This window comes from Macaca thibetana, chromosome 7, assembly GCF_024542745.1.
Source record: "Macaca thibetana thibetana isolate TM-01 chromosome 7, ASM2454274v1, whole genome shotgun sequence".
Taxonomy (NCBI): Eukaryota; Metazoa; Chordata; class Mammalia; order Primates; family Cercopithecidae; genus Macaca; species Macaca thibetana.
This window is the reverse complement of record NC_065584.1, coordinates 86,170,365-86,183,859: the sequence shown is the minus strand read 5'-3', so window position 1 is coordinate 86,183,859 and position 13,495 is coordinate 86,170,365. Positions and strand designations below refer to the sequence as shown.

At 40.5% G+C, this 13,495-nt stretch overlaps 1 protein-coding gene across 1 annotated transcript; it reads right to left on the bottom strand.

Moving 5' to 3' along the window:
- Positions 1-4,162: 4,162 nt before the first annotated feature.
- On the bottom strand, positions 4,163-4,621 carry LOC126958332 (ADP-ribosylation factor-like protein 6-interacting protein 1). Its single transcript, XM_050796619.1, has one exon. The coding sequence runs from the start codon at positions 4,619-4,621 to the stop codon at positions 4,163-4,165; it is 459 nt and encodes a 152-aa protein (XP_050652576.1).
- Between the last annotated feature and the right edge of the window lie 8,874 nt (positions 4,622-13,495).

Here is a 13,495-nt window from a genome sequence, read left to right as displayed (position 1 = left end):
GACAAGGTGTTTCTCTGTTGCCCAGGATAGAGGGCAGTGGTGTGATCATAGGTCACTGTGGGATCAAATTCCTGGCCTCAGGGAATTCTCTCACCTCAGCCTCCCAAGTAGCTAGGGCTATAGGCACACACTACCATACCTGGCTAATTAATATATATATATATATATATATATATATGTATTTTTGTAGAGACAGAGTCCTGCTATGTTGCCCAGGCTGGTTTTGAGCTCTTGAGCTCAAGCAATTCTCCGGACTCAGCCTTCTCAGTTGGGATTACAGGTGCTTTTTTTTTTTCTGAGATGGAGTCTTGCTCTGTTGCTGAGGCTGGAGTCCAGTGGTATGATTTTGGCTCAGTGTAACATCTGCCTCCTGGGTTCAAGCGATTCTTCTGCCTCAGCCTCCCAAGTAGCTGAGATTGCAGGTGCCCGCCACCATGCCTGGCTAATTTTCCTATTTTTAGTAGAGACGAAGTTTCATCTTGTTGGCCAGGCTGATCTTGAACTCCTGACCTCAAGTGATCTGCTCGCCTCAGCCTCCCAAAGTGCTGGGATTACTAGTTTGGGCCACCGTGCCCAGCTAGTTCTTATTATTATCAGAATTCTAGTCCATGTAGATGTGGGACTAAAGTTCCCATATTCTTAATGTTTGTTGGCTGGGGGCATTTCTGAGCTCCTTAAGGCAATCTGCACTCCTTCTCATGTGAGTCCCACCATCTTCAAACCAACAATAGCAGGTCAAGTTCATCTCATGCTTGGAATCCTTCTGGCTTAATCTTCCAAAGTTCATGTGTTTTTAAGGTCTCATGTCAACAGGTACATAGATATCTCCCTTTTAAAAAGTCAACTGTGGGCTGGGTGTGGTGGCTCACACCTGTAATCCCAGCACTTTGGGAGGCCGAGGCAGGCAGATCACCTGAGGTCAGGAGTTCGAGATCAGCCTGGGCAATACGGTGAAACCCCGTCTCTACTAAAAATACAAAAATTAGCCAGGCGTGGCTGTGGGTGCCTGTAATCCCAACTACTCGGGAGGCTGAGGCAGGAGAATTGCTTGAACCCGGGAGGTGGAGGTTGCAGTGAGCTGAGATCGCCCCATTGCATTCCAGCCCTGGGCAACAGAACGAGACTCCATCTCAAAAAAAAAAAGAAAAAAAAAAGTCAACTGTTGGTTCAGCGTAGTGGCTCACGCCTGTCATCCTAGCTCTTTGGGATGCCAAGTTGGTGGATCACTTGAGGTCAGGAGTTGAAAACCAGCCTGGCCAACATGGTGAAACCCTGTCTCTACTAAAAATACAAAAAAATTAGCCGGGCATGGTGGTGGGCACCTGTAATCCCAGCTACTAGAAAGGCTGAGGCAGGAGAATTGCTTGAACCTGGGAGTGAGCCGAGATTGCACCACTGCGCTCCAGCCTGGGGGACAGAGGAGACTCTGTCTCAGAAAGTAAAACAAAACAAAACAAAACAAAAAGTCAACTGTGCCATAGAACCCAACACAATTACCAGAGTAATACTGCATCACATTCAAGATTCTGGGGATTAGGGCAGGGAATCTTGGGTCTATTCACTGAAATTTTACCTACCACATAGCAAATAAAGGATATTCATTAAGACTGCATAAAAATGGAGGGGGAGGGATTGCATTGGGAGTTATACCTGATGTAAATGACGAGTTGATGGGTGCTGATGAGTTGATGGGTGCAGCACACCAACATGGCACAAGTATACATATGTAACAAGCCAGCACATTATGCACATGTACCCTAGAACTTAAAGTAAAAAAAAAAAAAAAAAAAGACTGCATAAAAATGGTGAACTGCTTATGATATAACAATGAGTCAAGAAAACCAGGGTGCATAATTGATTATGCAGAATAATCACAGCTGCGTGAAAACTTTTGGGCATAGAAAAAACAGGGAAAGGAATTACAATACTCTCTCTTTACTGCATTTCCCTTACTCAAAGTCTTAGTATGGGTAGATTTTCTTCTCTTTCTCTCTCCCTCTAGTCTCTTGACTAGGATTGGAGGGTGCACTTCCAAGATGGCTTGCTCACATAGCTGTTGGCAAGAGTCCCCAGATTCTTATCACATGTCTCTCTTTATAGTGTGTTGAGAGAGAGAGCAAGAGAGAGAGAGAGAGAGATTTTATAGTCCAGCCTCAGAAGTGTTATACCATCACTTCTACTGTTTTTTTCCCCCAGCTTCTAACATTTTTCTCCTTTTACATATAACAAAGTAGAAGAAATAATACAGGATTCAAACTGCAAAAGTAATTAATCAGTAGAATGTATACACACACAAAAAAATCCCCATAAGAAGACAAGCTTATTTACAATGAAGAAACACATGTACATTTAAGATAGTTCTCATATAAGACATTTAAAAAATAAAACATATCCTACAATGGGCACCACTGTTTACAGCAATATTAAAAGGGAGAAAACAATACTCATTTAATACCACAAGGTAGAGCGTCAGTGGAATAAATTCACAAAACTATATTACAGCTTGTTAATCCATTTAATTGCTCTAAATATGTCATATTTTTGGCCCTCAGAGGTCTATTCCTACAGATTTCAGATTTCAACTACTCTAAATTTCTAGCTACTGAGAGGTAGCTAGATGATTATTGTCATGATTATAATGATTATTAGAAACACACACACACACAAAAACTCACCAAGGAGTTACAAAATCTATGGAGACCAGAGGCCAGCTATCATCACCTCATGTCTGCTCTCACCAACAGCCTTGCATTTTTCAGAGAAATATCTAAAAAAGTAGTCAGACACCAGTGTGGTTATTATCTCCTATGCCAAACCTATTGGGACTGAAACAAGCAGTATTACCATAAAGGAGAACATTGAGGCTTACCTTTCAAGGCTTATTCTGGTCTCAGAAATTAATTAGATAAGATTATTTTCTATTGAAATGAATTTTGGCTAACATTAAAGACTAGTTCTTTACTAGCTGGTCTTAGGGTAAAGGTCATACACATGAGTCTTAACCTACTCTCTGTCATAGCTAAAGTCAGCTGAAGGTCCAAAATTAGAAGTATGCCAAAAATCCTAAGTACAATCGTTTGGAAGTCTGCCATGAAAAAGCCTTTAAAGATGTACTAACTTGAAGTATAAGTGCAAGGGCATAAGAGCTCTAACGCTGTTAAATCTTCCTCCTTTGGGAGAAAGGATCAATGTTCCCTACAAAACACTAAGTTTTGCTTAAGGGTGAAACCTACATATACTAGGGTATGGAATTAATTTAATTTTGTTCCATCAGGATCCTTTTCCCACGTTAAAAAAAACAGAATGAGGAATGAATTTTTTTTTTTTTTTTTTTTTTTGAGACGGAGTCTCGCTCTGTCACCCAGGCTGGAGTGCAGTGGCGCGATCTCGGCTCACTCAAGCTCCGCCTCCCGGGTTCTTGCCACCGCGACCTGCTAATTTTTAAATTTTTAGTAGAGACGGGGTTTCACCGTGTTAGCCAGGATGGTCTCCATCTCCTGACCTGTGATCCACCCGCCTCGGCCTCCCAAAGTGCTGGGATTACAGGCCTGAGCCACCGCGCCCGGCCGAGGATGAATCTTAATTGGTCTCTTCATCAGAAGTGGATCAGAAGTGGTAAATTTGGTCTCTGTATTCATGAAGTCAGACAGTTTTTTAAGTATGCAGTGGAAGCAGACAGTAGAATAAGATTCCTGTAGCCACAGACCACTACCTGGTATCAAACTAAAGCAAGGATCAACTTAAACAATTATCCAAAGTCACTTTAACTGTACTGAAGGGTAAAGTCCACCACTATATTATTTTAAAGGAAGTTGTCTAAATGTAAGAATTCCATTAACCCTGGGTGAGAAAAATCAAAACAAGTCATACTCTCTAATGAGTTATCCAATGAGAATGAAAATGCTTTTAACTATATTTGACTCACAAACACTTACTTGGTAAGTGTGAATTTCTTTCTTTCTTTTTTCTTTTATCCCATTGGATTTAGACTATTGAATAATTAAGGGCAGAATGAGGGAGAACAAAGAGCTACTTCTTCAACATTTTAGTATCTAGATAGTATAGTAGAAACTGTTCCTAGGGACAATGTATATGCCATTAATCACATTGAATAAAGTGATGAATTATTCATTTTTCTTTTCTTTTTGTTTGAGAAGCTTGTTTATCTCCCTTTGGCCTTTCCAGTGTGGTTTGAAAGGATTCCGTGTTGGTTTAGTTGAGGAAGCAACAGTAAGAAAGTCACTATCAGGTAGATGAGAAGCAGGTTGTGGACTTGCTGTCCCATCCGAACAACTGCAGCAAGATAAATGATCATGGCCATGAAACACATTTCAGGCTTTTCTTCCCTCGGTGTGAAGATTTGTTTCCACCAGTCCATAGCTCTGCATCGAGTTTTTAGTAGACTGCTGCAAATTTCATGGAATCTTTGCTGTTGATCGCTGGTGCATTTATTGGAGCCAAAAATGTTAGGTGCTAGAATAGAAACAAGGTAGTCAGCCAAGCACCAAAACATAACAAAAGAGGAAACAGCAGACAGAACAGATGGATCTAGATAGTAGATAATTGAAACACCAAAGAAACCAAGTCCATGATGGCAGGTGAAAACCAAGCTCTTTCCCATAATAAGACTTTATCCACCATCAACATCACTTTTCCCCATTCTTGCAGCTATTGTTCTAAACTTGCAGTCTCTGCAGCCAGCAAATTGATGCTGTGATTACTTCCCTCTGCCATCATCCCTGAGGTCCTGTCTCAGCAAGCACAAACCACCCTCCGACTCAACCTTCCTCCTGAGATCCACAGGGCGATTCTGGCCACTTCTGCTGTATTCTGTTGGTTACCCAGATGCACCTTTATACAGTGCAGAAGGGGATTGCACAGATCTGAACACCAGAGATGATGGAGATCATTGATGTCATCTTGTTGACTGGCTTCCATTTACCAACTCCTGTCAGCCATTGGTTGAAGGATATTAATTTTATAAATTACCAGGGATATTAATTTTCTAGTATTCAGGGTTTACTATGTACTTGGACAAAGAGAGCTCCAGTTGCCAGAAAGATCCCCTCAGGCACAGAGGTGCTGACAGTTGAAAGTTGGGCCAGTATGCTAACACATGAAAAATGTTAATGGGTTATGCAGAGGAGGGTAATCAGTCAACTCTTCCACTGCTTTGATACACTCTTACCCAACATTATATTTGCTTTGTACTGTCATTGATTCCTCAAGGTGATGGCTGATTACAGTTTCTTTAAAAAAAAAAAAACAAAACAAAAAACCCTCAAACAGGAGAGTTAGTCAGATAAGTAGAGTCGCTGCTGCAGTTCGTCCCAAGACCATCACTGTTATCTATTGTCTCCCTCTTCTGTCACTCATTCTAGGCTCCCTCATTCAGCATTCCTGCTGGTCTCAGTTTCTTGCTCTTTGGTGACTCAGACCTTCATCCCTGAAAGGCCCAAGCCCCTGGTTACTGTACCCTTTTCAGACCTTGGTTGATGCAATTACCTCTTTACTGCTATCACCAAGCATGGAAACACCAAGACATGTTCCAATAAATCTCTGAGTTCTACCTGTATTTCTCTCTATCCCCATTACGTAGTAGCAACTCTATATCCTCATGATTATAGTCAATTATCTCTGCCACTATAGTTTTGCCAAATTTGGGGAGTTTTCAGGTATTATTTCTTTTTCAGTTCCACCGCTTTCCTCTTATTCTAAAGCTCCAGTGATATGAACTTAGATCTCTTGTTATTATCTCATAGGTCTCTGAAACTCTACTCATTTTTCTTTCAGTCTACCTTCGCCCTGTTTTTCAAACTGGGTAAATTCTATTGATCTGTTTAAAGTTTACAGATTCTGTTCTCTGGCATCTCCCCTTTGTATTGAATCTATCCAGAGAACTTTTTAATTTCAGTTATTGTATTTTTCAGTTCTCTGGACTCAACTGCTGCCTCAAATTCCTGGGCTTAAGAAATCTTCCTGCCTCAGCCTCCCAAGTAGTTGGAACTATAGGCACTCACCATCATGCCCAGCTAATTTTTAACTTTTTGTAGAGATAAGATCTCACTATGTTGCCCAGGCTGGTCTTGAACTCCTGGGCTCAAGTGATCCTCGTACTTCAACCTAACAAAGTGATGGGATTATAGGCATGAGCCACCATACCTGGCCTCACTGAAGCATTTTTGTGAGAGCTATTTTAAAGTCCTTTTCCAATAATTTGAGCATCTAATTCATCTTGGTGTTGATATCAGTTGATTGTCTTTTCTCATTCATGTTCTGATTTCCTAATTCTTGGAATGAGAAGTAATTTTTGATTGCAGTCTGGACATTATGGGTTTTTTATTAGGAAACTCTGGATCCTATTTAATCTTCTTTTTAGCAGGTAGTTCTCCTGTTGAGGTGTTGTGCAAAGTTTGGTGGATGTATATGTTCAGTTTCCAGCTGGGTGCCACTGGCACCATCCCAGCAAAAAGGGGACCGTTAAATCACATTGCCTTATCGCCTCTGAATGGAGATGATCAGCTTTCTGCTGGGCCAGCTGGACTTGGGAAAGGAGAGGGCCAACTAGACATACCTCCTGCCTGGTTGGTATGGCAGGAGTGGAGGCTTAGCTCACCACTGGGCCTTGTTGACAAGGAGGTGGGAACGGGAACCCCAGGTAGCCCTGCTTTCCATTGTCTTGTTCAGTTACATGGCCACTGGATAGGTGTGGAGGTTCAGCTCCTCACTGGGCATTGCTGACACTGGGGTGGAGGAAGCTGAGTGTTGACTGTCTCACCTTACAGCACCTCATTCTACCTCATTGTTGCCAGGTAGAGATGGAGGCTCAGCTCATTGTTGGACCCCACTGACACTATCTTGCTGGGAGACTGGAGCACCACATGCTTCTGCCATCTGGGGAATGGAAGATCAGCTCCCTATTTGGCCTGCTGACACTACCAAGTGGGAAACCAGAATGCGCAGTTGGCTTCTATTGGGAAGGAAGGTGGGGTGGAAGATCAACTTCCCTGCTCACTGACTGAGACCTGGGAGTGTGGTTTATTTGTTGGTGTTTAGCTGAAGCAGGAAGGGTACTGCTAGAAAGATTTCCTGTTGTTAGGCCATGGCATTTTTCCTTGTCCTTTGGCTAGAAGGAATGGCTTTCCTTGGAGCTTTTGTTATTTATGCCTATTGGTGGTTCCAGGTTGGAGGTTTCTGTAACATCCTGTCCAGAACTTTTTTTATAAATGTTAGGGTGGTATATTATTTTTCCTTTTTAAAAAATTCGAATGTAGTTATTGATATGGTTGGGTTTAAATCTACCATTTTGTGATTTGTCTTCTATTTTCCCCATTTGTTCCGTGTTCATTTTCTGTCCTTTAGAGTTTTTTTGTTTGTTTTTGGGTTTTATTTTAGTATTTTAATTTTATTTCATCTTCACTATAATCTTATTAGTTATACTACTTTTATGTTAGCTGTATCTCCAGAATTTAGATTATGCATCTTTAATGCAGTATAGTAATAATAACTTCAAATGATATTATATCATTTCCTGTATGATATAAGAAATTTTCAAACTTCTGTTTTTCTCCTCTCAGGCTTTTTCTTATTACTTTAATATATTTTACTTCTACATGTTATAAATTTCACAATAAATTTTTGCTTTACATAATCAAAATATTTAAAAAGTGATTAAAAAACTAATTATAAAACACTTTGATATTTTTGCCTTACTTATAAAGATTACCTTACCCAGACAATCTGTAAAGTGTGGAGAATATAGATTTATATATATTGCTTTGAACATCTGCCCAAGCAGTAGAAGAGGCAAATTAGGAAGTGTTTAGTAAGATACTTCTAGAAGCTAAGTTAGTTCTAGGCTGTATATCAGGCATCCTGAGTACCCATTGATTGGTACCAATTTACTTAGCATTCATGGGTGAGGTTTCACTTGTTCACGGACTTTGAATCCCTGGTGTGTATGGCAGTGGTTATTACAGTGGCTATACAAACTGATGTCATGCTAATTGCCAAAGGTTTGGAACTCTTCCATATTTGAAGGCTGCTGGATTTGTTGTCCACTTATTAAATGGCTAAATGAATGAGACTAATAACAGGAAATGCATCGGAATGGAAAAGTTTTAATAATACCTCTGAGTATTCATTGATGGCAAGTTCGATTATGTCATGTGATGATCACTTCAAAATCCTATGTCAGATAGATAAAAATTCCAAAGCTTGCAAGCCTAAAATTTACCCTGTGCAGAATTTTGAGTTTCATGATTTTACATCCTAGGCTTCTATAATAGGATATCAGAGGAGAATGGAATCATTAGAGGAGACACAGAGTAGATGGTAAGTGTGGGATATATATTGAGAACATTTATTTTAAACAAATAAGATATGTAGTTTTTATATATAAACACATGTTACTGATTATACATTGAAGAATATTGCTCTGGATTTTAGAAGAGAGCCTAGGCTTAATAGAGCTCCTGGGTTGGTTGATTTGATTTCATGACACTAAGTTTTGCTATCCTCTTGCTGCCTCACCTTTATAATGTGATCATGATTATTGTTACTTATTTAAGGTGGGTGCTGAGGTGGGGAGAGAGGGGATAACAGGCTTATTAAGAAAAGCTTATCTCCTGAGACTGATGAATATACAGTGGTCTTCTTATGTATTCCTAAACTTCACCACAGTCTGATCTTGATGATCATTGCAAAGAAGGTCATTATATTAGTCAGAGTTCTCCAGAGAAGCAGAACCAAAGGTTTTACACACACACACACACATGCATGCATGCACACACACACACACATGCACACACACACATATATAAATTAGTCCTTTGTTATATATGGGAGGATTGGTTTCCGGGATGCCCCCACCAATAGCCAAATCTGCAGTCATCGCTGCAGAACTGGCATAAACTAAGTTGATCCTCAATATGCATGGGTTTTGCATCCTGCGAGTGCTGCATTTTCAATCTGCATTTGGTTGAAAAAAAATCTGCGTATAAGTGGACTCACACAGTTATTCAAGAGTCAACTGTGTGTGTATACATTATATATATAATGAGAGAGAGAGAGAGAGAGAGAGAGACAGACAGACAGAGACAGAGAGAGAGAGCTTGATTTATTAGGAGACTGTGGATTGTGGGTTTGGAAGGTTTAAAGTATGCATGGCAGGACTGCAGGCTGGAAATTCCAGCAAGAGTTACTGTTGCAGTCTTGAATCCAAAGGCAGTCTGGAAATAGAATTCTTTCTTCTTCTTGGGACCTCAGTCATTTTTCTTAAGGCCTTCTACTGATGGAGGGCAATTTGCTTTACTTGAAGTCTACCGATTCAAATATTAATCACATCTGAAAAATACCTTCAAAGTAACAGCTAGATCATTGTTTGACCAAACAACTGGGTACCGTGGCCTAACCAAGCTGACACATACAATGAACTATTACAGTAATTAAAGGGATACAATTATTACCTGTATTCCATAATGAAAATAAAGTTAAGAGACTTGCCCAAGTATACACAGAGTAATATATGAGTTGGCTAAAGGAGCAAAAAGAAGCAGAATCCAAGTATATATATATAGACTCACAAAATATGCTTTCATTTGACAATATTTATTAGTTCTGATGCACAAGAATAGAACCTAAGACGAACTGGCTTTGATTTGACACAGACCCCTTAAAAATTTTTATATTTTCTTACTGGGCACAGTGGCTTGAGCTTATAATCCTGGCTACTTAGGAGTCTGAGGTGGGAGGATAGCTTGACACCAAGAGCTTGAGACCAACCTGGGAAACATAGTGAGATCTTGTCTCCAAAAAAATTCAAAAACCAAAATAACTAGCCAGGTATGGCGGCACATGCTTGTAGTCCCAGCCACTGGGAATGCTGAAGTGGGAGGATTGCTTGAGTCCAGGAGTTTGAAGCTACCGGGAACTATGATTGCACCACCGTATTACAGCCTAGGTGACAGAGCAAGACTCTGTCCCTAAAAAAAGTTAAAAAAATTTTCTTAATAGAATTAAGCTTAATGTTAGTATCAGGTTATATCCCCTAAAAGTATGATTTCTACTAATATGAACTAAAAATGAATACTTTCTTTCTTTTTTTTTTTTTTTTTGAGACGGAGTCTCGCTCTGTCGCCCAGGCTGGAGTGCAGTGGCCGGATCTCTGCTCACTGCAAGCTCCGCCTCCCGGGTTCACGCCATTCTCCTGCCTCAGCCTCCCGAGTAGCTGGGACTACAGGCGCCCACCACCGCGCCCGGCTAGTTTTTTGTATTTTTTAGTAGAGACGGGGTTTCACCGTGTTAGCCAGGATGGTCTCGATCTCCTGACCTCGTGATCCACCCGTCTCGGCCTCTCAAAGTGCTGGGATTACAGGCTTGAGCCACCGCGCCCGGCCAATACTTTCTTTCTATAAGAAAATTTGTTGAATGAATGTATGACCTTTGAGTAACAGATTTTTGGATGTCTTAAAATGCAGTTCTAATGGTGCTCATGGTAGTTACTGATTAAAGTGGTAATGGCAAGTAGACTGAGTTCTGTCTTAGTTGGCCTGACAGAAGTCAAAGTATTGAAAAGAAAAAATGCAAAATTTGCATTGAAGAAAAAGGATTAAAAAAATCCAGGGACCAATATCAAAAAGGTGAAACTGCTCGGTGTGATGGCTCATGACTGTAAACTCAGCACTTTGGGAGGCTGAGGCAAGAAAATCACCTGAGCCCAGAAATTTGAGACCAACCAGAGCAACACAGTGAAATCCCCACCTCTACAACAAACAAAAAAATAAACAAACCAAAAACCAAAAACAAGAAACACAACAAAACAAACAACCAAAAAAAAAAAAAAAAACCCAATGAACAAAAAACAACAACAACAAAAAAATTAGCTGGGCATGATTGGTGTGTGCCTGTAGTCCCAGCAACTTGGGAGGTTGAGATGGGAGAATCGCGTAAGCCCACAAAGTTGAGGCTGCAATGAGCTGTGATCACGCCACTGTGCTCCAGCCTAGGTGACAGAGTGAGACTCTCTCTCTCTCTCTCACACACACACACACAATTTAGAAAGGTGAAACTGTTCAAGCAGGAAGCCAGTTACTAATATCCAAATCAGAGTGTATTTTATTTCATGTTTTTTAGTGTTTTGCTTTTTCTGTTTCATTTCTAGAAATAATTATGAGAAAAGTGAATGAAATAACATTAGAGTAACATTATAACAATTAGCTAAAGCATCCCTGCACAACTGGAGAAAACTGGTAAGTTTTACCACTACTTGTGTTGCTTGTCATGCTTTTTGTGGGTCTGCACGTGTACGCTCACATGTACGTGGTACTGAGCAAGACTCTGTCTCAGCCACTTGTCTGATATGTCACTTAAGTGTGTGTTTAGAAGTTTAATAGGAGGCCTTTTAATTTATGAGAGTTGTTTTAACCTCTTTTCTGTCTAAGGAATCAGAATACTTTATTAACATGTTGCTGTCTATGAAGGCACCTACACACACAGACACACACAGACAAAACACACATATGGACACCCTCCAGGATTCCTCAAGATGCCTGGGGTTATGACTTGTCACCTTTAGATTTTGCCACAGCACTGATTTCTTTTTCCTAGTTATTGAACACTCCATAGGTTATGGAGCCTTGAGGTTGTAAGGGATCAAGACCATCACGTCTGTTTGCTTTTTGGATTTGAATACCTAGCATAGTGCCTGGAATATAGCAGACACTCACACATGATGATAGGATGAATGTTGAATGTTGAAAAGATGAAGTCTTTTTTACTGGCAGATGGCCATCCGGTCTTTGTTTGTAAGAGCGAGGAAGTCCTTATGCAGCAAACCTGTGCTCTGAAAGTCAGCATACGGATTAGTTTTGGGCTGTTCTGGAGAAGATTTGGAGGACTACAGTTGAGCCATGGTAGCTCTGCTCCTCTGGGATTTCCTACCCAGGGTCACTCTTTGGGACATAACTCACCATGACTACATCATTGTAATGTATGCATTTGTGATGTTAAATTCTTTCTTTCTTTCTCTTTCTTTCTTTCTTTCTTTCTTTCTTTCTTTCTTTCTTTCTTTCTTTCTTTCTTTCTTTCTTTCTTTCTTTCTTTCTTTCTTCTTTCTTTCTTTCTTTCTTTTTTCTTTCTTTCTTTCTTTTCTTTCTTTCTTTCTTTCTCTCTCTCTTTCTTTCTTTCTCTCTCTCTCTCTCTCTCTTTTCTCTCTCTCTCTTCCTAATTTTCTTCTTTTTTTTTTTTTTTAACGGAATTTTGCTCTTGTTGCCCAGGCTGGAGTGCAATGGTGGCACAATCTCAGCTCATTGCAACCCTTACCTCCCGGGTTCAAGCGATTTTTCTGCCTCAGCCTCCCAAGTAGCTGGGATTGCAGGCATGCGCCACCACGCCCAGCTAATTTTGTGCTTTTAGTAGAGACAGGGTTTCTCCATGTTGGCCAGGCTGATGTCAGACTCCCGATCTCAGGTGATCCGCCCCCTCGGCCTCGCAAAGTGCTGGGATTACAGGCATAAGCCACTGCGCCCAGCCTCTAAGTGCTTTCTACGTATGCAGAAGCAAGGACATCATTTTGTTCTTACCCTAAACAACCTTCAGCTCTAAAACTTTCACAGCAGTTTTTTTTTTTTTTCAGAGATTTCTTTCCCAGTTTTAGTTGACAACTGAGTAGATGGTCTCCTCATATACGGTGAAGAATCAAATCTTTAAAAACTAAACTAAATTTAATATGCTGAAAGAGATTTAGGAGTTAATCCGACTCAGCTCTCTGCAGCCAACTACTGAATAATAGAAAGGGCTAGGGACAGGAGAACTGGGACAGAATTCCAATCTTGCCATGCAGCAGCTGGGAAAGCCACAAAACACCTCTGAAGTTTACCTGCATCCCGTTTTATTAGGGAGATGAACCTGTTGAAGGTTAGAGCGTGTTCCTATGAACTTCTGTCTTGTCTCTTCTTTAGAGTTTATGCCCTGGCATTCAATCAATATAGGCAGTTCTCTTATGTCAGATCCATCTAAGCAAGACCTTGGGAGCTCTGGATTTTACAAATCCACTTGAGGCTAACACGATAATGGTCTACCGTGATAGAAAATCACGTTCCTCTTGGCAAAATGAGCCTTCTCTAAGTAACACTTCTCTAAGTGTGTCCTTGCCAAGGATTAAGCCTTTAGTGCTAAAAGAGAGATCAGGTAGAAACCGAGAGAAGAGGCAGAGAAAGATTGGGTTGGAGGTGTCATTGATGAAAAGTAAAGATGAGTAGGCTGAAACTGGGGTCAGGGAGTAGAGGTCACTGATCTCTGGAAAGTCACTATACTCTTCAGAGATGTGATTTCAAAAAGGGGAAAGTTGTTGCTGTCTACATTGTGGAGCTGCTGTGGGAACACTAGAGCTCTTGGAAGAAAGGTAAAAAAAGGTAGTCAAAGAGCAGAAAGAGACAGATTTCACTGACCTTCATTTTTTTAAATGAAGAATTCTGATAATACACAGTACACAATG

What these genes read in the sequence shown, in the direction of transcription:
- LOC126958332 (XM_050796619.1), bottom strand. Translation starts at nt 4,621, where the DNA reads ATGGGAAAGAGCTTGGTTTTCACCTGCCATCATGGACTTGGTTTCTTT.